The sequence below is a fragment of the Myotis yumanensis genome, unplaced genomic scaffold (assembly GCF_028538775.1).
Source record: "Myotis yumanensis isolate MYYU_CA2020_CCGP unplaced genomic scaffold, mMyoYum1.0.hap1 SCAF_9, whole genome shotgun sequence".
Taxonomy (NCBI): domain Eukaryota; kingdom Metazoa; phylum Chordata; class Mammalia; order Chiroptera; family Vespertilionidae; genus Myotis; species Myotis yumanensis.
Genome location: NW_027223760.1, coordinates 56,853,028 through 56,876,391, shown reverse-complemented (window position 1 = coordinate 56,876,391; position 23,364 = coordinate 56,853,028). Strand labels below are relative to the sequence as shown.

The 23,364-nt window shown below is 39.1% G+C and overlaps 1 protein-coding gene across 1 annotated transcript in view; it reads right to left on the bottom strand.

The window, feature by feature from the left end:
• Nucleotides 1-22,484, bottom strand: part of TSPAN13 (tetraspanin 13) — a 28,962-nt gene extending 6,478 nt beyond the window's left edge. The window contains exons 1-4 of the mRNA XM_070424391.1: nt 22,256-22,484; nt 4,061-4,228; nt 3,100-3,180; nt 1,795-1,908 (exon numbers count right to left, since the gene is read on the bottom strand). Coding sequence (XP_070280492.1) covers nt 1,795-1,908; nt 3,100-3,180; nt 4,061-4,228; nt 22,256-22,318 — 426 coding nt within the window. The 5' untranslated portion in view covers nt 22,319-22,484. The remainder of the gene's footprint in view (nt 1-1,794; nt 1,909-3,099; nt 3,181-4,060; nt 4,229-22,255) is intronic.
• Nucleotides 22,485-23,364: the final 880 nt, after the last annotated feature.

The following is a 23,364-nucleotide window of genomic DNA, read 5'->3' as shown; positions in this document are numbered from 1 at the left end:
TCTCCTGAGCTTGGCAGAGGACCCCCGGCCCCAGATGAGACTGCAGCCCCAGCCAACACCTGGATTTCATCCTGGTGAGATACTGAGCAGAGGACCCAGTGAAGTCATACCCAGATTCCTGACCGATGGAAGTTAGATAAAAATGGGTGTTGTTTTAAGCTACTAAATTTGTGACAACATAGTACACAGCAATAAAAAAAAAAAACCTAATAATTCCACAAAAGAAACCTCATTGAGGACATATCAAGCTCAGGGCTCAGAGGGGTGGTAATAGGAGTTTCCCCCAAATGTAAACACATATGAATGTTCTAAGAGAGCCAAGCTCCAAGTCCATCCTCATACAGGATCAGGTTGGCACTGGGGCTGGCCTGGACAAAAGGGTGGCTCTCATTGGTCGATCGCTAGCTCAGCTCCCAAAAAGAAAAAGCAAGAAGTTGTGATGGGGAAGAAGGGAGGGAAAAAAAGACAGTTCCATGTGCCTTCCACCCTGAGGATGTTTAGTACTCCCTCTGTCCCATAATAATAGTAGCAAGTGAATATTTAAACGGGAATTATTGACGAATGCAGCTGTAAGTTATGTTGTAGCGCAGAATTGCGAAGCTTTCAATCAAAATCAATGTTTCATGACGTCTGTCATTTGTTTTGACACATCTTTCAATTTTTAGGTTAATCTAACTATTACGAATTATAACTATTTTTCTAATTTCATCCGCTGATCGAAATCAATTGTTTTATTTCAGTTGAATATCAACCCATTGTAAAAGTAAGATGAAAAAAAGAGAGTGTTCAAGCAAAGATCGAGTTGCGATTGTCCAGTTCTTGATGGATCAAAAGAAAAAGGAAAAGTTCCAGAAAGGTTTAATTTCGTTAGCTGCAAAACAATTTAAGTGCAACAGAATGACCATATCAAGAATTTGGAAATGTGCTTCCGAAAATAATTGTCAAGGAGAATCTTTTGCTAATGTTGATTCTTTGAAAAAACAAAACTGTGGACGTAAATGCAAAGATTATGGAGAAAAACTTGAAAAACTTAGACATATTCCTCTTAGCAGAAGAGGCACCATATTAGCCTTTGATAATATTTCTCCCGAAATACTGGATAATACGTTTTTGTCACTTCAACAAGTTATGCTGGAAGCAATGAAGAATGATGGCTCCAATAATTTTAAGCTCACGCATATAGGGAAAGCAAAGCTTCGCAGCCAAGGGATCCTACCTACAAGCTTAAAATGCAGTAACAAAACTATTGAAAAATACAGAAACTATCTGAACACTCAAAATAAAAATTAGGAGTACTCTTTTTAATTTATTGTTTAATTTAATCTAGTTTTTTGATAATAAATGTTGCATTCTATATTTATTTTCTTTTGCTACTATTATTATGGGACAAATTACATTCATCAACTGCTACTATTATTATGGGACAGAGGGAGTAATTAAAAAGTCCATTTTAGCATAGACCACCTACCACCCCGATATTTTTCCAAACAAAGATATTTAGACGCCTCCTCTGACCTCTAAGGCTGATCTGCTGTTATTTCCCTTTCACACCCTGTTCTAGGAGGAGGTGAATAAGAAGGAATTAGGGGCAAAGACCTAAAAGCATCTGTGTTTAGCAGGACCCTGGAGTATTTAGTAATCTCAGAAGTAGATATTTGAGGGTATATAATTTAGGCACATGAAAAGCATTTTTAAAATACAATTCAGCATGAGAAAGTCCATTTCTCCTATGTTCATCATTATTCATGTGTATGTAGTATTGTCTCCAAAATATGTCTTATACTTTGTACTTACAGCCAGACAGGTATCATTTGCGTTAAAACTTCGGAACCCACAGCAGTTCAAATTTCTCTGGATATCATCACGAGCACTTGCTGTATTGTTCCAACCAACTTCCAGAAGCTGACCCTAGAACAGCCATTGAACATACACATTAAAATGTGTCATCCCTGAAAAAAATGTATAAATCTACAGCCTGCAATTTTTAATACTGCATGTACCTAAAACAGGGGTGGGGAACGTCCCAGCTGTAGGCTGTATAAGGCCCATGAAATCATTGGGTCTGGCCCTGCCAAGGCATTAGGGGTGAGTTAATTAAATGTTTGACCAAATAGAGCAGGCTAATTTTTAAGTTGATAATTTTGTATGGCCCACGAATATCCAAATGGGCTATAAATATCCAAATGGCCCTAGGCAGAAAAAGGTCCCCCACCCTTGACTTAAAATAAATATTCTTTTGAAGATCCTTAAAATTTTTCAAAGGGTTATACTTCAATCTGCAACAAAAATTAAGGCACTGTTTCTATCCCAAGAATAAAAACTCTTAAATTTTACATGTAATTTAAAAGAACCGGTTGGTTGAAAGGCATAATCCTCAGAGTATAACAAGAAAAATTTTCCATTGCCCCAAGACTGAGACCATATGCTTCTACAAATTACTCTGAAAAGATTAATTGTAGAATGGAACCATAAACATTCTGGAGTAAATGTTTCATTGCATAATGGTGAGGAAAGAATGGGTGAACATCTGTTAGCATTATTGCTTTTTTACCCAGTGGGGCAAAATCCTTTTAAAAGATGCAAAAATGCAGCAACAGTTTTAGGGTTCCAATCAGCCCCACTAATGTAGTCATTTTCAACTGGCATGTCGCAAGAATTTTCAAAACATACAATACCTGACTATTTAGTCAGCGACAATGACCTCTTTTCCCTTAAATTGTCAAATAAAAAAATAACAACAGCCAACACAACAATATCCTAAAACAGGGGTGGGATTCAATATCCAAAAACATTTCAAATTTCAATATCCTAAAACATCTGGTGTGAGTGAATCAAAACTATACCTTTTTTTTTTTTGTCTGATAGGCAAAAATTATATTTTTTAGGGTGCCACAGAATTTTAGTAATTAGTTTATATGTGCCCTGAGATGAAAAAAGTTGAAAATCAACAGACTGATGCAATCAGGAACAAAATATTTTAGCTATATCAAGTGCAATGGCGTTTTGTATAAGAAGAGATTATTTTTCAATTATTCCTTCCCCTTTTTTCCTACACATACTGTGTGGCATAATAAAGTAAATGGAAAAGCCTTTGCTTACCTGCTGCTCCTCGTTCAGGGCTAAACAAGCACACGATACAGAAAACTGAACAATAAATACAAGTAAGAGGATGATCATGTACTGAGAATTAAAGTTAAGGTTATTTCTCGACACTGTTAAAACAACATGAAACAAAGGTACTGACAAGTTTAGAATGTACCAGAAGGAATTTAGCCAGAAAGCAGAACAAATGGCAATTAGAGAAAATTTAAATAGAATACACATAATTATTATTATTTTGATAATACACTGTAGTTGCAAGTTCATATAGAAAAATATTGACAGCAATGATAATTATTTAACTAAAAGCCGACCTATAAGAATTTCATTGATGCCCTGGCCGGTTTGGCTCAGTGGATAGAGCGTCGGCCTGCGGATTCAAGGGTCCCAGGTTCGATTCCGGTCAAGGGCATGTACCTTGGTTGCGGGCACATCCCCAGTGGGGAATGTGCAAGAGGCGGCTGATCGATGTTTCTCTCTCATCGATGTTTCTAACTCTCTATCCCTCTCCCTTCCTCTCTGTAAAAAATCAATAAAATATATTTTTTTAAAAAGAATTTCATTGAGATTAAAATTCTTACATATATAAAACAGGAATAGGTAAACATATACAGTATATCACTGTAAAATTCTCAACCAAATATTCATATGTTGGAAAAAGCTAAGAAGTTACTAAATTAGTTCAGTATAACTGAACCTGCAATACATAAACAGAACTATAATGAACTTGAAAAATATATTCTTCATGATATGCAAAGCAGATACTGGAAATATGCAAATACACAATAATTTCACCTTAAGAAATGCTCCTAATGTTGGTTGAACAAATGCATATAGGGCTTGCTAGGAGTTACTGACAATTTCCTAATGGTAATTTAAATAGTCATAGTGATTAAAGAATAATCGATAAAAGTAAGAACAAACACAACTGGGGTAAAAATCCTCTTTTAAGAAAGGATACAAAAAAGAGCAACACCTGATGGTGTTTCACAGCTCCGATCAGCCCCACTAAGGCAATCAGGAACAAGAAGATGCCCACTGCAATGACCACGCCGACCACCCGGAGACTGGAAATCAGCCCGAAGCCAATGCCCCATGCAGCAATTCCAATGAGCAGCAGACTAACCAGCTGCAAAAGCAAACAAAAAGGGAGAAGAGAGAGAGGGAATAGCATCAATTTGATATAATAATATCAAGAACATTTTTCAGGCCCACTTAGTATCTTATAAATGATTAATACTCAATACTAGAATGCACACAAGATCTCAGTTGATAGTATTGTTTTAGCAAATTATATCAACCCTCAGTCATGCTTTAAGAAAAAACTAATAATAACCTACAAAATTATTATGGAGCCTCCTCTGGTTTATACTAAGTCTAACTAATTTCTACTTAAGTTTTTGAAATAATAGCACATATAAAGCTTCTAGACTCCAATACATTTCATTCTAACATACTGATTGCTTCACATGGAAATCACATATCTTTCCAGCTGGACTGCACCCTTCCCTGTCATGCCTGTCTACTCCCCAACAAACTAAATTAATCTCACTCTTCTCTGGGCAACTTTAGAATAAGCCTCCCCCTCAGCTTTCCATCTCTTCATTTATCTCCCCAGAACCTATCACAGAACCTGGTCATTGGGGACAATCAAAAGTTTTTCACAGACTTGTTGCTGAAATAAAGTGCTTTAGGTGCCATTATCTATTCTATTAGAATTCATATACACTTGACCCTTGAGCAACACACAGGTTTGAACTGTGTGGGTCCACTTACACACAGACTCTTCTCAATAAAAACCTACAGTACTGCAAATGCATTCTCTTCCTTACTATTTTCTTGTTAACATTTTCTTTTCTCTAGCTTACTCTGTTGTAAGAATACAGTACGTAATACATATAACATCAAAATATGTGTTAATCAACTGTTTATGTTATCAGTAAGGCTTCTGGACAACAGTAGGCTGTTAGTGGTTTAGTTCTAGGGGAGTCAAAACTTATACGTATATTTTTAACTGTTTGGGGGTCAGTGCCCCAACCCCTGCATTATTCAAGGGCCCACTGTATGGAGAGAAACCGTTAGAACTTTCCGGATGAAAGGAATATAAGAGACTTTACTTATTCAGAGTAAAAATGGCATACTGAGTATAAATTATTTTATATTCCAATAATTTTATTTATACAGGAGTAGGCAGAAGTAGATTTACAGTTGCATTGTGACATTCTTCTGAGCTAATAAAGCTACTGTAGTCCTCTTAACCTGCATGTCTTTTTCCATATGAATAACTGTAAACCCACTTTTGCCCACTTTTGTGCATTATAAAACTAAACCAAGTGAAGAGAGAGAACACATGCCTCAAAAATCGGCCATTACCTAAAAAACACAAAGTTACAATCACTTATTTAAAATAACATGTAAATCAATAGCGTGCATATGAAGATTATAATTAGCTGATGGAAGATATAGCTTAGACAGATCTGTGGGAAAGATGGGGGTGAGAGAACAGGAATGAGATAGGATCTTCAATTCAGTGGAGAGTCCACCATTTCCTGGAACAAGTTGATAGTATAAAACCCAGTTGGGAGAAATCAAAATGAATAAAATGTAATATTTTTAGCACCATTTCAAGGCCTAATAAAAACTTTCAAAATAAAAAAATAAATCACCACTCATTCCAATGAGTCTTTATACTCAAATGTATAATTTTTGATACATGTTATCATAGTTTATTAGACACAAATTTCAAATGACTTGGCATATAAAACTTCGCACACATGTAGAGATACAAGTCAAACTCCTAAATGTTGACAAACAGTACATATACTTGTATTTTTATCCATTTATTATAAAGAAGCAAAACTTGAGAAGGAAAGTAACTATCAGAAGCATGACAAACACGGCTATGGGAGTACACAGACTTTTCTCTTCCAGTGCAGTTAGTTCACACAGAAAACTTTTCTTTTTAGAAGGAGAGGGGGAGGAAAATATTCTCACAAATTTTGCTACCCAGACATGTGCAAGTCCCTCTCATTTTCTCAACGGCTTCCTATCAGCAGGTCCATTGGCTTCTCATTTTTATCATTTCACTCACAATCTTCTCAGCACTTCAAACCACCTTGGGTTGAGAAAAAGTCCTCTCTGCCCCATCACAAGTGAGCTTATTTCTGACTCTGTGGCATCCAAATATAGCACGTTTCCTTTCACGAGGTGAAAAAGGCAGAACGGAAAGAAGGTGTGAAGCAAGAAGGGCGAGAGGATGCAGGGACAGGCCTCACCTCAGTGAGGAGAGAGGGCTATGCTTAGCATCGTTACTGCATCATCGAACCAAACACTGAAGATGGTCCACACATCGAAGTGCCTTGCTGTATCAGTCAGGGTCTCCAGAGAACCAGAACTAATAGGATATATATTTAGAGAGAGAGATTTACTTTAAGGACTTGGTTCATGCAATTGTGGGACTTGTAAGTCTGAAGTGTATAGGGCAGGGTGGCAGGTTGGAAATGCAGGTAGGATCTCTATGAGACAGTCTTTAGACAGGATTCCTTCTTCCTTAGGAAACCTGAGTCTTTGTTCTTAATGCTTTTTTTTAATATTGTGAATGAGGCCCACAATATAAAGGATAATTTGCTTTACTTAAAATCAATTGAATGTAAATGTTAATCACATCTAAAAAATACCATCTAGCAACATTTAGACTAGCGCTTACACAAACACCTGAGCATCACAGCCTAGCCAAGTTGACATAAAATTAACCAGCATACGTGCCAACTTCAAGTCCTGGATAGGATCTCTGGGTCTTAATTAAATTAAATTCAGGGGCAGGACTATCACTCTATCTTTCTTTGAGTCTTAGAGACAAAAAGTTGTGAAGCATGAATAATATGATACCTAAAAGTCTTCTAACCCCATAGTTTTAAAGAATCCTTTGGGACTCATACCAAATCCTTACTATATTAATGAAGTTCTGACCACGAGTTAAATATTCATCAACCAATGGTTGATGTCCACTGTTCCCCAAAGCCAAAGACAAGACATCCCGACTAGAACAAAGGTTGGAAACTTTCTCTGTAAATGGCCAGATATTTCCATCTGGCTTTGTGGATCACTATTCAGCTGTAACAGGAAAGTAGCGATAGAAAATACCCACATAAATGAGCAGGGCAGGGTTCCAAGGACACTTCACTTAAAGACGTGAAATGTAAATTCGTGTAATTTTCATGTGTAACAAAAATATTCTTCCTTTGATTTTTTTCAACCATTTAAAAATGTAAAACCGTTCTCAGCTGGCAGGCTATTCCATCATAGGCAATAGAATGGATGTGGCTGTAATTTGTGGACTCTTGTTCTAGAAATCAGTGCAGGAGAAAATGAAAACTTACAAGTCCCTACAAATAATCGCGATGTCAGAGATTTTCTAAAGATGGGTCAGAGTTTAGAGAATAATCCAAAACATTCAGATAACTAGAAAAGGCCAACGATACAGTAAAGAAGCAGGTAGCAGGCTGAAAAATGTCCATCCACACTGTGAATATCACCTTACATAGCAACAGAATAAAGAGTATCTTATATGGCAAAAGATGTGACTAAATTAGGATCTTATCCTGGATTATCAGGTGGGCCCAATGTCATCACAGAATCCTTCCTGCTACAGATACTTTAAGAGATGGAGAAAGGCTGTAACATTTAATTTAAACATATAGCTGAGCACAGAGAAACCATGAGAAATTCCCACAGGCCAGAAAGGGAGAACTGAAAGTCAGAACTAGAAGCAAACAACTGGGGTTGTGGGGGGCCCAGGAGAGAGTGGGAAGGACTTCCAGTCCCTTAAAGGGAAAGGATTTGAGTTTTAAACCAGGCAGAACTAGGAAGTGGAACTACGACCCTTACACAGGAAGGACCTCCAGAAAGCTGTATTTCCCGTGTAAGGGGTTATAGAAAAACCACACCACTACACCCAGGAAGACAGTAAAGATTTTTCAGTCTCTGCAAAAAGCCTTCTGCAAGAAAGAGAAACATCAAGCCTACCATGCCCATGTCTAGAGTCTAAATGTACACTGCCCAGGCATGCAACAACCTTCAAGCCAAGCAATTTAGATAAAAGCTGATTGCAGGCTGTCATGAAATTAGGAGAGAAAAACTCACAGAAACAAATCCAAAATGACTCAGGAGGGGCACTTCTGAATCCCAGTCCTGATACCATTCCCAAAGGAAAAAAAAAACAACTTTGTCGTCAATCAAAAAATCACAAAACACAAAGAAAAAATATCTAATGGAGATGCAAAAATAGAAGTAGCATTCCCAAGAACTTGAGGTAATAGAACCAAATAAATAGGAGTAAAATTAAACTCACTAAAAAGATAAAAGGAATAAAAACAACAGGGGGGGGGGGAGGGAAGCAAAACTATACTTAAGAATGCAGATCTGAAAAAGAGCCAAACAGAGCAAATCCAATAAAAACAGAAAAAGAGAAACATGTAATAGGAAGGATAAATAAAGCTTCATTAAAAAAAGAAAAAATTGATAAGCTTTCAGCAAAATCATTTTTTAAGACAAAGAGGATTTTTGCAGCCTTATTTGTTGTAATAGTAAAAAATTGAAAACCTCAACACCATGACAGGGAATTCATAAGCTGGTGTGATCACACAGTAGAATACAAATGACTTTGATCCATTTCTATTAAGTTGATAAATTTCAAACAAAAAAGACCTGAAAAAAAAAGTGTATAAATATTGATAAAGCATGTATATATGTATAAGTTTTCAAACACAAACAATATCATATATATTCTTTGTGGTTGATTAATAGGTCAAGCTGTCATAAACATATAAATATGTGTGGAAATGACAGATGTTGGTTTCAGGATGGTAACTTCTTTGGGAGAAAAATGGGAAATGGGATGGACAGCGCATATTATTTTCCATGCATATGAAATATTTCCTGATTAAAACTAGCTTCAAAAATTTAACAGAACCAATTCTAAATTCTTCTGCTGCTTTCCTCTGAAAATTGGTCCAGCTTTCTTATTCAGCCTTTGTTCTCACTATTCCCCAAACACAACTACTTACATTAAGATCTCACATGTCTCTCAGATATTTCACATTAATTCCTATCTGTGCATCTCCAAGTACTATCCACATTCTCTCCTATAATTTGCTCCATTTAGGGAAAAGAAAGGCTTTTGAAAAGGTGGTATACACCTGAAGTCAGTAGGCAATAATTCATTGCATATCCACTTGTTTATGACAGAAAACAAAGCTGTAGGTCATACTTGGGTGCTCTTACATATGGAACAAGATACCACACCACTACACCCCCTTCTCATATCCAATTCCCAAGCACCCGCCTGCACGCACACGCACACACACACACACACACACACACATACATTCTCATTTGTAAGGTGGGAGAGAAGGTAGCTTTAACTGTTCAATGCACAACAAATTTTGCATTTATTACTACAACTATGAAAATGTCCAAACATAAACTCATTTGAGCTAATCATTTTCTGATAAACCTGCAAAGTATGTCAGGTTTTTTTACTTAAAAATTTGAAAACAACATAAATGTTTTCTTGAATGTGACCAGTATTTTCAACACATTATAATAAAAATCCCCCAAGTAGTCATAATTCACTTTTTAAATTGGAAGTAAAACCTGATGATTTGTGATATGCAACTAAATAGATTTGATTATTAGCCTCTTTAACTGCTACTATAAAGGAACTCTTTAAAGATAATAATTAAACTATTTCTGGGTAGTGGTAATTATGTTATGGTCGGTTTGTAATTTTTAAGAGAATGGGATTATAATGAAGTCTCCCAAACTAGCAATCTAACCATTGTTAACTTCCAATAAAATTAATTCTAACTGTATAATTTAAAAGCCTCTGTTTGTCACTAGAACTTGGTAGACACCAAAGCTGCAGGAATCTTTTGTTCAACAACAGTTTCCTTATGAGACAATTGTAATAGAAAGTAAATTTAGACTCATGACAAATAGTTTCCTTCCCTTGAGACAGATGCTGATAAAAACAGATTGTGGACCTGTTAACTCGTTGATAGCAATGTTTTTATGAGCAGGAAGCGCCAACCTTTCCTGTTTTCCCTTTAAAACAAAGAAAAGTGAATCATGAAAAGAGCTTTTCAAGGAGAGATTACAAGAACTATAACCATGCCAAAGCCAGATTATAAAGTGTCTACAACTGGCATTGCTTCCCCAAGCAAATCCTGAGAGGAGGAGGTGGAGGCAAAACCATTGTACACGAACATGGGTAGATTATGACTGGGAAGAAACAGAGGGCACTAGTGGAAAGGACATAGCAATTCTCAGTCAATGCTCACGAGAACAACGAGGCACAAAGCTGCGGCCAGTGATCTTAATCGTCCCTTCATGTCAGAGGTGATAAATCAAAGTAGTAGAATGACATGCCCAGTGACACAGGCACGACGGTGGGAAACTTTTTGCTCGGTGCATTTTTTCTCCCTGTAGGATTATATCATAGTGCCTAACAATACAGCTAAGTAATTTTTAACATTGAGGTATAATACTAAAGACAGTATTATATTGCCTAAGAAATTGTCGTGTTTTTTTTTTCTTTGCAGCCAGATTGAGATGCATTTGAATAGCATCTCTTTAATTTACTCCCTATTAAACCTGGCTCTATGGTCAGGGATAAAGGAACAATGAAGTCCTCTAACTCAAATGACCTTTCTATGAGTCAACTACCAGGTTCATTTTGTGCTTTTTCTTTTTCTTTTGCCTGACCTAGAAATGTTGGCACATACAATATATTCACACACAAGTACACAATGTATTACCTGGAGTAGGGGAGCCAGAAGTTCTACTCTGGATTAAAAGCCTTTTATCTTTTCACTCACTCTAGCAAATAAAATTGTTTAAAACTAATAAACATGTAGTTTTTCACCTTCTGGGTTGATATATGCAATGCCATTGTAGAATAAAAAAAAAGTATATTGTGCACAATGTTCTTCATAATTCAGTTTCAGTTGGTGCTGCAGTATTAAACCACTACACTAACCCTTTCAAATAATGAAGGAGTTACCCAAATGTTTTAGAATTAGGAATAGAAGAACCAGATAAATTGCTGCCCAGAGAAGTGAGCTCTGTAGTGGACATCTGCTGCTTTTACAACCCAGCTCATACACTTCGTAAAACTCTTAATCATAGTGTCTCACCAGCCCCCTCCTACCACTACCAACAGCAGAGACACAAGATTTCAGCCCATCAATCATAGTTGCTCATCCTCCTATCCACAGTGATTGATCCATTTAATGGGTCCATAAACTAATAGGGTCAATCAGGATGTCCCATCTATATAGGCTTAAGTGACCGGCCAACCGGCCAGTAACTATGACATGCACTGACCACCAGGAGGAAGACACTCAATGCAGGAGCTGCTGAGTGACAGCAACTTTGCAGAGTGCCCTCTCACACTCCAGGTCCCCTCGGGAGATGTTGGACTGCCGGTTTTGGCCCGATCCCTGCAGGCCAGGCTAAGGGACCCCATCGGTGCACAAATCCGTGCACTGGGCCTCTAGGATGATAATACAGGGATTTGTAAAGATTTTTGAAAATGGGCTCCTCTGGCATAGCAAGCTATCAGGATAATTAAAACTGATTCTGCCATCTTGCACATATAAAGTTCTAGCCTCAAAAATAATCTAAGCAGAGACAAGGTGAGCTGAGAAATGATAGAAGGAGCAAGAGAATTCTGGCCTTTTCTGAGCTCCTTGATCCAGTCACACTTGATGATACAACTACTGGATGTCCAATTATATTTAAGAGCTTATGCTACTTTGCCAACACATTCTTTTAAGCTCATCTATAACCCATGAAGAATTCTGATTAATATAGGCTCTGATTTGTAAGCACTTACCATAAATTTTTTTAATGCCTGCAAATTTGCTTTGACTCTGTCTACCTTCACCACTGTGACCACCTTCCCAAACAACAAGGAAATTAATGAGCCAGAGAAATGTCCTAGGCCATCTTCTGCAAGCACCCTTCCTACACTTACCAAATTTAACTCCAGCCTAAATTTCACTGCTGAGCAGGTCAGTGGTTGACTACAGACTGGGAGCAGAGGGAGGGATTACAAAGGAGGATAAGACAACTTTGGGGGGTGATGGAAATCTTCAAGGTCTTGAGTGTAATGATGGATTCACAGGTGTATATGTCAAAATTCATTAAATTTATATCTTAATGGGCAGCTTATCATATGTCAATCATACCTCAATTAAACTGTTCCCCCACCACCATCCCCCCCCCCAAAAAAAATGACTCAACTTTACCAGACAATAGCATTTTACAGCATCATCCTTCTTCTGGTATGGAACAGATCATGATGGCTAGCATTACAGATGCAATTTGGTGCCAAGGAAGAAAATGACATCTAAGGATGATGGAGCAGGAAAACAGATGAAGACTAGGACTAGACAACATGCTTGAATTGTGCACCTGCTCTGGACACGTTGCTTCATGAAAATAATAAAGCTTAGTACTGAGTAGCAATAACTGGGTTTCTATTACTTACATTTGAACTCTGTTCCTAATATGGTGTTCTCTAATGGTCTTTTTCTTAAAGCCAATAAGATCAGGTCATATCTACACTGGCTATCTTTTGTTTCTAATTTTAGCATAAAGTCCAAATCCCAGCTTGACAAGTCCAAGAATGCAAAGGGTCTGGATTACCTCTGAGGTGATTCATGAGTCACCTGCCCACCTCCAGCCATACTTGGAATTCTTCTGCACTTTAAGTGCCATATAATCAAGGCTCATGTAGACCTGGTAGTCTTAGCCCCTGGCTAAGTGCCTGGCACAGAAAAAGGTACTCAAAATATACTGCTGGAGAAAAGAACTCACAAGATCACTCATAATGCGGTAAGGACCACCAAAAGCTTATTCCCTAACCTATACAATATTTGCAGAGAAGAAACCCAGCCTCGTGATGTTCCAGAATATTCTTCCTCTATGAAACCTATAAAAAGATTTTCATTCTTTCACTGAATATCTACATTTCAAAAACAAGATGCGAAGGAAGACTGGAATTATTTCTACAACAGTTACTTTTTTTTTCTTCTGAGCATCCAAATTCTACCAGGGCAAGTAAGTAACTTTGAGGATAAAAGGGAATGGGGAACATTTGAAAAAACTGGATTTGATGCTGTTGTTAAATGATTCAAAAATGTTTTGACAGCACCAAAACAAGAGAGACGTGGTGGTGGTAGTGGAGGGTGAGAAATATAGAACAGTAATAAAATTTACTGGTAGAAGGATTATACCAGCAAAATGTAACAGCATCCACACATGTATAAAGAAATCAAAGGCCCTGACCGGTTTGGCTCAGTGGATAGAGCGTCGGCCTGAAGACCGAGGGGTCCTGGGTTCGATTCCGGTCAAGGGCATGTACCTTGGTTGCGGGCACATCCCCAGTGGGAGGTGTGCAGGAGGCAGCTGATCGATGTTTCTCTCTCATCGATGTTTCAAACTCTCTATCCCTCTCCCTTCCTATTTGTAAAAAAATCAATAAAATATATTTTTTAAAAAAAGAAATCAAAGGCCCCAGCCCTGACGAGAGGGTCATCCTGTGCCCTGGAAGGTCGTGGGTTTGATTCCCAGTCAGGGCACATACCAGGGTTGTGGGTTCAATTAATACCTCTCTCTCTCTCATTCTCTCTCCCCACTTTCCCTTTCTAAAAATGAATAAAAGAACTTAAAAGAAAAACAAAAAAACAAAGGCCACAGACAATCTGCCTCTCTAAGGTTCAACATTCCCACTGAGGAATTATACTTGAATACTGACCTATCCCTTTGAACTTCTGCTTAATGTGGAAACTAAAGAAAATGCCAGCAGTGATGAAGCACGTGTTCCTGCAATGCCAAACATCTGGGTGGAAATTTGAAAATTCTATAAATAAATCTAGATATTGCTAAATATCCAGACATTTAGTGTTGACGCCAAGACCTCAGTTCTCCGTTTAATTTTCCTTCTTCAAATGACACCAGAAGCCTACGAGGCCTTTGTCACATACTTTTCTTCGTTGTGCCAAGCAGATTAGTTTATGCTTATAGTAAGTAATAACTGCTGAGAGGAAATTATACAGAGGGAATCAAAAGTAAGGGACCCTGACTTGCCATTTTCCAAGGGTAACTAGTTTGAGATGGTACCTACGGCTACCAACAAACTTCCAACACTATCCCTTACTTCTTTGCAGCAGTCTGGGCAACAAGAAGTGGAGCTGTGGGCAGAAGAGCCCTGCAGTGATTCCTTCGTTCAATTAACTAAATGCCAATCATACGCAAGCCATGTGCTGGGCACTCAGGAAAGCAGATCTTTATTGTTGAGGGGTACGTAGTCTATAATATGAAAAATAAAAGGACAATTGCCCTTTTTAATGACTACTTCACTGATCAATTCAAGTATCAAGTTTTAGTCCTCATCTAAATACTTTGCGGCATTTGGCACAGATGTTCAATTCTATCTCAAAATAATTTGCATTTGGCTTCTAGGACACCAAACTCTACCGGGTTTTCCTCCTGCCTGACCAGCCATTCCTTCTCAGACTCCTTTGCTGGCTCCTCCTTGTCTCCCAAAGCTTTTATTATCAGAGCATCCTTGGTTCAATCCATGGACCACTGCCCTTCTCCATCTATCCTAACTTGTCTATTTTATCTAGTCTCAACTCTTAATATCATGCTTAATGCTAATGGCTTCATGAATTTAAACCTCCCCTGAACTCCATTGTTGTTAGTCTAACTGCTACTTGAGATCGTCACTTAGGTATCTGATTGGCATCCCATCTAATAGTGAACCCCTAATTTTCCTCCAAACACCTGCTCTACCCACAGTCTTCCCCATTCCCATGAATAGCAGATCTATCCTGCCAGTTGCTTAGGCCATAAACATGGGTAATCTGTGACTTGTCTCTTTCTCTCATACCCCATTCCAATCCATTAGGAAATTATGTTGACCCCACCTTCAAAATATACCCCACATCTGACTCTTTCTCTTACTTCCTTTGCTATCATACTGGTCCAAGCCACCGTCACTCTTGCCTACATTGTTGTAATAGCCTTACATGTGATCTGACTGCTTTCATTTTTGCCATCTGTAAGCTATTCTCAATTCACTAGTCAGACAATCTGTTAAATGAAAATCAGGTCCAAACGCACCAATTTCACTTGGTGTAAAAGCACAAAGTCCTTATAGTGCTCTGAAGACCCTTCATACTCTTGGTCCCAGAACTTCTGGCTCATTTCCTACAACTCCTCCCCCTGCTCACTCTGTCCCAGTCACACTCCTTTCTGCCTCTTGCATAAACCAGGAATACTCCTCCAGGCTCCTTCCAAAGGCCAGACCCTCGACCTTAAATACTTTCCCATTTGTCCTTCCATTTCCTTCAAGTCTTTGATTCAAGCAGGTTAATCCTGACCATAATATATAACTGTGTACTTATCCTCCCCTACACACCCCTACGACTCTTCATTCTTTTGACTCCATTTTAATTCATAGCAAGTTTTTACCTTCTACTATGATATATAATTTATTTTCTCATTTGGTTATCATTTATCTCACCCATAAATGTAAGATTCATGAAGGCAGGATGTTTCATTTTGGTTTTGTTCACTGCTGTTGATGCCCAATCAATATTTATTATGAGAATGAATAAAAGAAAATTAATTTAATTCACCTGGTAATACATTTATATTAGACTAATAATAATACAATAGACTAATAATATTAAGAACCCTAGCCAACTATAATTATAGTACAATTTTACAGGAAGTTGGAAAAAGTTTCAGGAAAACCTCAGAAATATATAGAAGGTTGGCCAACAATAAAAGAAAAATATAGTAGTTCAAGAAACATATTAGATTCTATAAGTAGATAGATAAAGGTAATTCGTACATTTTATTATTTTCAACACAATGATAACTTTCATGTTTTAAAATATTTGGTTGTCTTCCACATTTAATTTTGATCAAATTATCACGTTCACACACCATTAGGTATGCTAGATCTCTGGTGAAAGGAGGCAGCCAATTCTGCAAATTCAATTCAGGAAATATTTAGAGAGTATAGGTTCTGTGTTAAAAAACAAAACAAACAAACAAACAAAAACACATGTGCCCTGGCCAGTGTGGCTCCTTGGTGAGTGTCCTCCCAGGCATTGAAAGGTCACTGGTTCAAATCCCCGTCAGGGCACATGCCCAGGTTGCTGGTTCATCCACAGTAGGGGAGTGTTCGAGAGACAGCCAATTGATGTTTCTCTCTCACATTGATGTGTGTGTCTCTCTCCTTCCCTCTTCCTTCCTCTCTCTTTCTAAAAATCAATAAAAAACGTATTTGTTAAAAAATGCTGCTCACTGAAAGATGCAACAAACAGGAAGCTATAATGTCCGCCAACAAAAGGTTAGTGGTCTAGTTGGGAAAAAGCAAGCACACGGCTATCTACAATACGGAGCATTGGTAGGGTCAATGGCAAAGCCAAAGTAAAACAAAGTCTTACAACATGGGCTCTCTGCCTTCGCTGTAATTTCTGTAGCTAGAAAGATATATATGGAGAGAAAGATAGATAGATAACTTACTTTTTAAAAATCACATGCTCTTCCCCTCCGCCTGAATCCTGACTGAACTACTTTAGGGTGGCATTCAAGTATTAAGATTCTCAAGTGAAAATTTAAGGAAACAAGTCATCTGACTAAAGAAGGAAAAGGCTCTATTTGAGTAACTTCACAAAGACAGAGCAAGGCATTAATGGTTGTCAGCAGAGACAGAAAGTCAAGAAAGGGCAAAATATTTGGGAAATTCTCTGTGGGTGGAATCTATAAAGGGATGCAGATTGGAGGAGCAGATGGTGACAGATCGTGCGTGGCATGCTAAAGAATTTGGGTTTATTTTCCAAGAGTTTCATCCATTATTACAAGTGGGTTTGGGTTACTCATTTTAGTATGGTAAGACAATCTGGAGGATGAATTCAGGTAATATGAATACTTTAAAAAAAAAGTAAAATAAACTCAACTTAGTCTATTCTTACCAATAATTCAAATGTATTTGAAGTGATGATGGCCCACTTTTAAACCACCTAAAACTGTATGTAAAATTAAGCCATTGAAATATTCAAATCTCACTTTACAAAAATAGGCTGAAATACATTTTTTCCCAAAAGTAACTGTTTCTTTGTAAATGCCTCTAAATCAGTGGTTTTCAACCTTCCTAATGCCGCGACCCTTTAATATAGTTCCTCATGTTGTGGTGACCCCCAATTTCATTGTTACAAATTGAACATAATTAAAGCATAGTGATTAATCACAAAAACAATATGTAATTATATATGTGTTTTCCGATGGTCTTAGGCGACCCCTGTGAAAGGGTCATTCGACCCCCAGAGGGGTCGTAACCCACAGGTTGAGAACCGATGCTCTAAATTATGTAGTCAAATTTTGTGAAAGTCGATAATCTCATTTCAAGTGAGAAATGACATAAGTGGCACATTTTGTTACTGTGTTTTAAAATCAAAGGCTGGGAAACTTTACAAACATAAATGGCACAAAGGCAATCAGCACAACAGCATCATGTGAAAATTCCAGGTTCTGTAAATAATGGATCATTTTTAAATTCAAAATGCAAGTAAATATTCAGCAACCACTTAAATATTTTTAATTCATCCAGTAGTTTGAACAAGGGCAGAGAGAAAAATAATATAAACCTAACCACACACTAAAATGTCAAACAAGATTATTACTATTTTGAGCTATAAACTCTTGGTTGTTTAGTGTCTGCATCAATTAACACTATTACTATTAGCCTGATAGTTTGAAAATTTCTTCATGATAATATGCAAGTTTATAATTCAGAAATTTAAGATAATTCAATTTTTCCACTTATAACAATTTAATTTTTCTTTTCTGTAGTATATCCACATCTCTCATTTTATCCTCACTACAACCCCATAAGGGATGAGTAAAAATATCATAAATGAACAAAAACCTGAAGCTCAAATAAATTGTTTGCCCAAGGTTACATTCCAAGCAAGTTGTAGAGTTAGTGTTCAAACTTGAGTTTTCTTCCTGAACCCAGTGCTTTTTCTCCCCATAAATTGCATAGATGGATATGTTTTTATCTGATAAAGATAGTATGTTTACCCATTTTACAATGGGTATCTTAGAAGAAACAGAAATCAGTATAATTTTTGGTGCAGCATGGAAATTTTATTTTACTTGGAGGGGGAATTTTTATTAAAGCACTTGAAGTCATAGGGAAAAAATCACAACAACAAAAAATCAATAAAATAACTTGGAAAAATTTTAGAAGTAAGAATGATTATGGAAAAACACACAAAACTGAAACTTCTGAAGTTGCCTTTTTCCTGTTAAGACCACATTTTAACTTATTTTCTGTTCCTTACATTCTTAATTAAAACTACATAGATAATCTACATATAATCTCAACTACATATAATCTCAACAGTGCAATTCGTAAAAGTCTTTATTCTGCTTAAGAAGCACAAAGAGATATATTATAAATCTTCAAAATGTTATACATATTGTAATACATCATTTATTTCATATTTCCTAAAATTCCCCACAAGTCACTACTATAACTTTTTAAGTTATTTTTCACTATTTGCCAAAATATTTTCAATCAAAATTATTTGTTTAAAAACTATTAAAGATAAAATAAACCATTTCCCAAAGTAATTTTAATTTGTATTTCTATCCAAAACTGTGTAAAAAAAAAGACCCATGCAATTTCTACATTTCCCCAATTCAATCATACTATTACTCCCCTAATTTCTCTAATCCTCAAGATCTCCCACGAATGTTACATCACCTGAAGGCAGTTCTTCCCATCTACAGCATTTAATTTTCCCACTCCACGCATCTCAACTAGACCAGTCTTCACAGAATGGGTACGTATTTGCCTATGTATGGGTTTATTATTTCCTACAGTTTTCAGCACCCAGTAGGCAAATGTTTATTGACTGAATAAAACTCTTGAGATCATATGTAGCAAATAAACAAAGAGACTTAATAAAAGCATATTGCTTTTAAAGCCCAGTTTGGTTCACTGTTGTGTTCCCAGACTGAGAATAGTGCTTAGCACATAGTAGGTACTCAAGAAGAAACTTTCAGTTTATTTTTTTAAAACTATTTTTAAAAACTATTTTATTGATTTCAGAGAGGAAGGGAGAGTAAGGAGAGATAGAAACATCAATGATGAGAGAGAATCATTGATCGGCTGCCTCCTACACACTCCCTACTGAGGATCAAGTCCATAACCCATGCAAGGGCCCTTGACTGGAATCGCACCCCGGACCCTTCAGTCCATAGGCTGACACTCTATCCACTGAGCCAAACTGGCCAGGGCTCAGTTTCTCTAAATGTGAACAACTGAAGCAAGCCCTTCTCTTTCTCATGAAGGAGCACAATGAGACTAGCTTCTTCCTTTCTTCCCATACTTATAAACTGTTTATATTACTACATTTACAGTGGCTCAGTACTAAGGATCCTATTAATTAAAACAACCAAACCATAACAACCAGGACAACATGCACCTTGTCTAGTGATCAAATGTCCATGACAGGTTTGGGGAACATTCCTTCCAACCTATTTTAGTGACATGCTTTCTGAACTGATCAGAATTTCTACTCTAATCTCAGGCTTATTAGCAGGCCACCTGCGTACAAGGACAGTTTGGCTGGTAGAGTCCTAAGTTCCTTAAGAAAATCTTCAACACAAGAGAGATGACACAGCAAGCCATGGCCTTTACCCTTGCCACTCCTTAAGCAATTCTGATTTTACTAAACACTTTCAGAAATGACTTCAGGCCTGATCCTGCATTTTTGAGTATGTGTTAGAGATGGTGACTCAGGTGGAATCGGAACCTACCTAAGGGTCCTCCTATTCTTGCCTTAAAAAAAAAAGCATGTCTTTCAAGTCTTCAATCTCAAACCCCCCTCCCCCCAACCACCTCACATTTCTCATCATAAAATGTTGAGGGAGAAACCAGGGAAAATCCAGGACATAGATAATAGCCCTGGTACACTTTCAGCATCTATTTAAGACCTGGTCCATCTCCAGGCCTTACTTTACTTTTCGTTCATCTCCAACTTAAACTGCTCTAGTTATATTAGCTTGTTCACCGTGTATAAGAAATAGACACTAATTCATTTAAAGAAAGATCCTTCAGTCTACAAAGCCTAGGATTTAAAAGGGCTAACCATTTTTATAGTCCTGTGAATTCCCAATTAATTAAGTTTTACTGCATAGCTATTAAAATCAACACAATACACTTTAATGCTCAATAATTTAGAGTAGGTATAAAAGTCTTAATATGTTCCTTTAGAATTACCTTTCTCCTTGCTTTCCTGATACACAGTAAATACAACTAGAAATGATATAATTTGAAAACAATAGGATTAGATTTAAAAATGTACATATTGCCCATTATATACAGACATCTCAGTCAAGTAATATACAAAGTAGACCTTCCTGTTATAAACAGACACTATAAGGTTAGGTGTCTGGTGAACAGGTGACTAAATCATTGCGGGGGGGTGGCAGAGGCCAGGGCACAAACGGATGAATCTGAAGTTCTAAGCAGCCCATCCATGCTAATTAAAGGAAATAACCTGGAGAATTGGTCAGCATTTACTTAATTAATAATCAACGTGATAAGCACGCTTCAGGTAAGACAAAGGTGGATTTTAATCTGAAACTTGCCATGGATCTCCGATTACCAGGCGCTGTATCACGTGAGGTGTTCCAGAACTGTTTTCCCCAAGCCGACCATGAGTGACCATGTTGATTAGATTCCTAACTAACCAGAAAAAGCCTATTTTATTCCAGCTTCTGTCCTGCCTTCAAAGCTTCGCAGTCCTGTTCACATACAAAGGGCCAGTACTGGTAAACTGACCCAGCCTCCCGCTCCTCTCGGTGACCACAAGCAGCCTCTTCATTCCAAAGACGTAACCTAAGCTGGCACAGATGGCCTAGCTCACCGCTACTGCAGGGGAGCTGGGTTTGTTTTCAGGGTGGGGGCTGCAAAACGCCAGGTGTATTTATAGAAGGAAGCAAGCCTCTATGATGGAGGGATGATGACAGCAGAGGAAGTATCTTCCCTCTGGGAAGATCCGGATTCCAAGGCCTGGGTTCTACTCCTGACTCGCCAGCTGCCAGCTATGTAAACGTATTAAGACCCTTCTGGTCTGTGATCTGATGGATTTAAACAATACCCCTGGCCTGGGATGCATGTCAATATGATGATCAAAAAGCTCCTATGTCAAGCCCCGGACGTGGTACGCAGCCGATAAACGGAAACCTGCTCTGCCATCCTCCGGTTCACCCAGAACTGAGCTCAAAAATCACAAAGAGAGACTGCAGCGTGAGCCCTCAAAGGCCCAAGCTGGTTGGCAGGGAGAGAAACGACTTGGGTGGAGGCTCGCGTATTTACCGAAGGATTTCGTTTAAAATGGAGTTCGGATATTAATAAGAGGGGAAGACATATGGAAAAAGCATCCACTAGGAGCAAAACAGGTCCCCCCCCCCCCCCAAAAAAAGACATCCCTTTATGTAAACACAAAACAAACTTCGGAAGCTGCGGATATCCTGTGAACCTCCTCGGTGGCCTCAATGAAAACCACCGGAGCACGTAGAGCTGACCTAGATGCACGGGGGCCACGGGCCACCTTGTCAGTTGCAGATCACGCTCTTTTGCAAAAAACGGTCCTCCAACCCGAGCCCACTCCCCCGCCTCCTAACCCGCCCCAGATGGGCTTTGGAAACCCGGAGGGGAGTATCAGAAGGGTCAGCGCGAGGGGAGGTCTGGGCAGATAACTGAAAGGCAAGGAGGTGGGAGAGGGGGCGGGGTGGAGCAATGAGGCAGGGACCGGGCCGGCGAGCCACAAAGACCGCGGCTGCACAATAAGGGGAAAGAAGAGACTGCGACAAGCGTCGGCTCCTGGTCGCCCTCGGGGGGCGAAGGCGAGGCCCGGTGCGCGCGGAGCGTGGGAAGACGGGGAGGGGGCGTGGGCTGCAGGAAGAGAGCCGCTGGCCGGGCTGGGAAGCCGAGGAGCACCGGCCCGAGCAGGTGCAAAGCCCCCGGGCCGGCAGGGAAGGGGCTCGGGAGACTCACGGTGTAGAGCAGGTTGAGTGCGCACAGGCAGTTCTTGGAGCACGCGAAGCCTCCGCAAACCATCTTGGAGCCTGCGGTGCCCGGCCACGGCAGGTAAACCTGGCCCGCGCTCGCGAACAGCCTCTTTGTCTTGGCCTCCGGGGCCTGGCCGAGGCGGGAGAGCCGCGCGGACAGCGGCGGGAGGACCCGGGGCTGGGGAGCTGTGCGCGGCGCGCCCTGGGAGGCTGCGACCCGCTCGGGAACCTGCGGCCGCAGCAGCTGGAGCCCGAGCCCCGCCCAGCAGCCCCGCCTCGCCCCGCGCGCTGATTGGCCGCCAGCGGGGAACAAAGGTAGGAATATGCAAATCGGTGCGCTCAGCCAGTCGGGATCCGGGAGGGGCGAGGCGGCCCTGGGGCGCAGGGGAGGGAGCCGCGGCCTGGAGCGTGTGACTCGGCCTCGCAGCGGCTTCCTGGGGAGCAGGTGAGGAGGCGGGCGGGGCTGGATGCGGGAGAAGCGGAGACAGCTGCTCGCGGTGCTAGGCCCCGGCGGGTGACGTGGCACCATTTTTGAATGAGATTTTAAAGTTAAGCACCAAACCTTGTTTGAATTCAGGAAGGAAGGCATAAGTCGCTGAGTCAATCAATGAATGAATGTCAAGCATTTAAAAGAGAGAACGAAGTGGAGGAAAATGAAAGGAAGGGAATGATTGAAAGAATAAGAGGAGAGGATGAAATCTCTGCTCCTCTCAGAAACTGGGAAAGGTACTTGGGAGTCTTGTCAGGTCAGATTTATCCTAGAGATTTGCAAAATATTAATAAACTTGTGAATACGTGCATGCAAAAGAAAATCAAGAGAGATTTTTGTTTTGTTTTGTTTACCGATCCTAAATTTTAGTAAGATTTTTTTTCACAAATAACTGAAAAAATTTTAATAACATTCTTCGCCTCAGTCAATTAATTATCACTTTATTGTCTACGGTAGAAATGCATCTAGTATCCTCAGATTCCTAACCTATAAATTGGGATACTAACACTATGTCAGGCTTTTTGCAGTGTCTAGCACAGGGTAAGTGCTCAATAACTAACATCTATATTAGTAAATCTAATCGTTTTTAATACCTACAGTGTTCC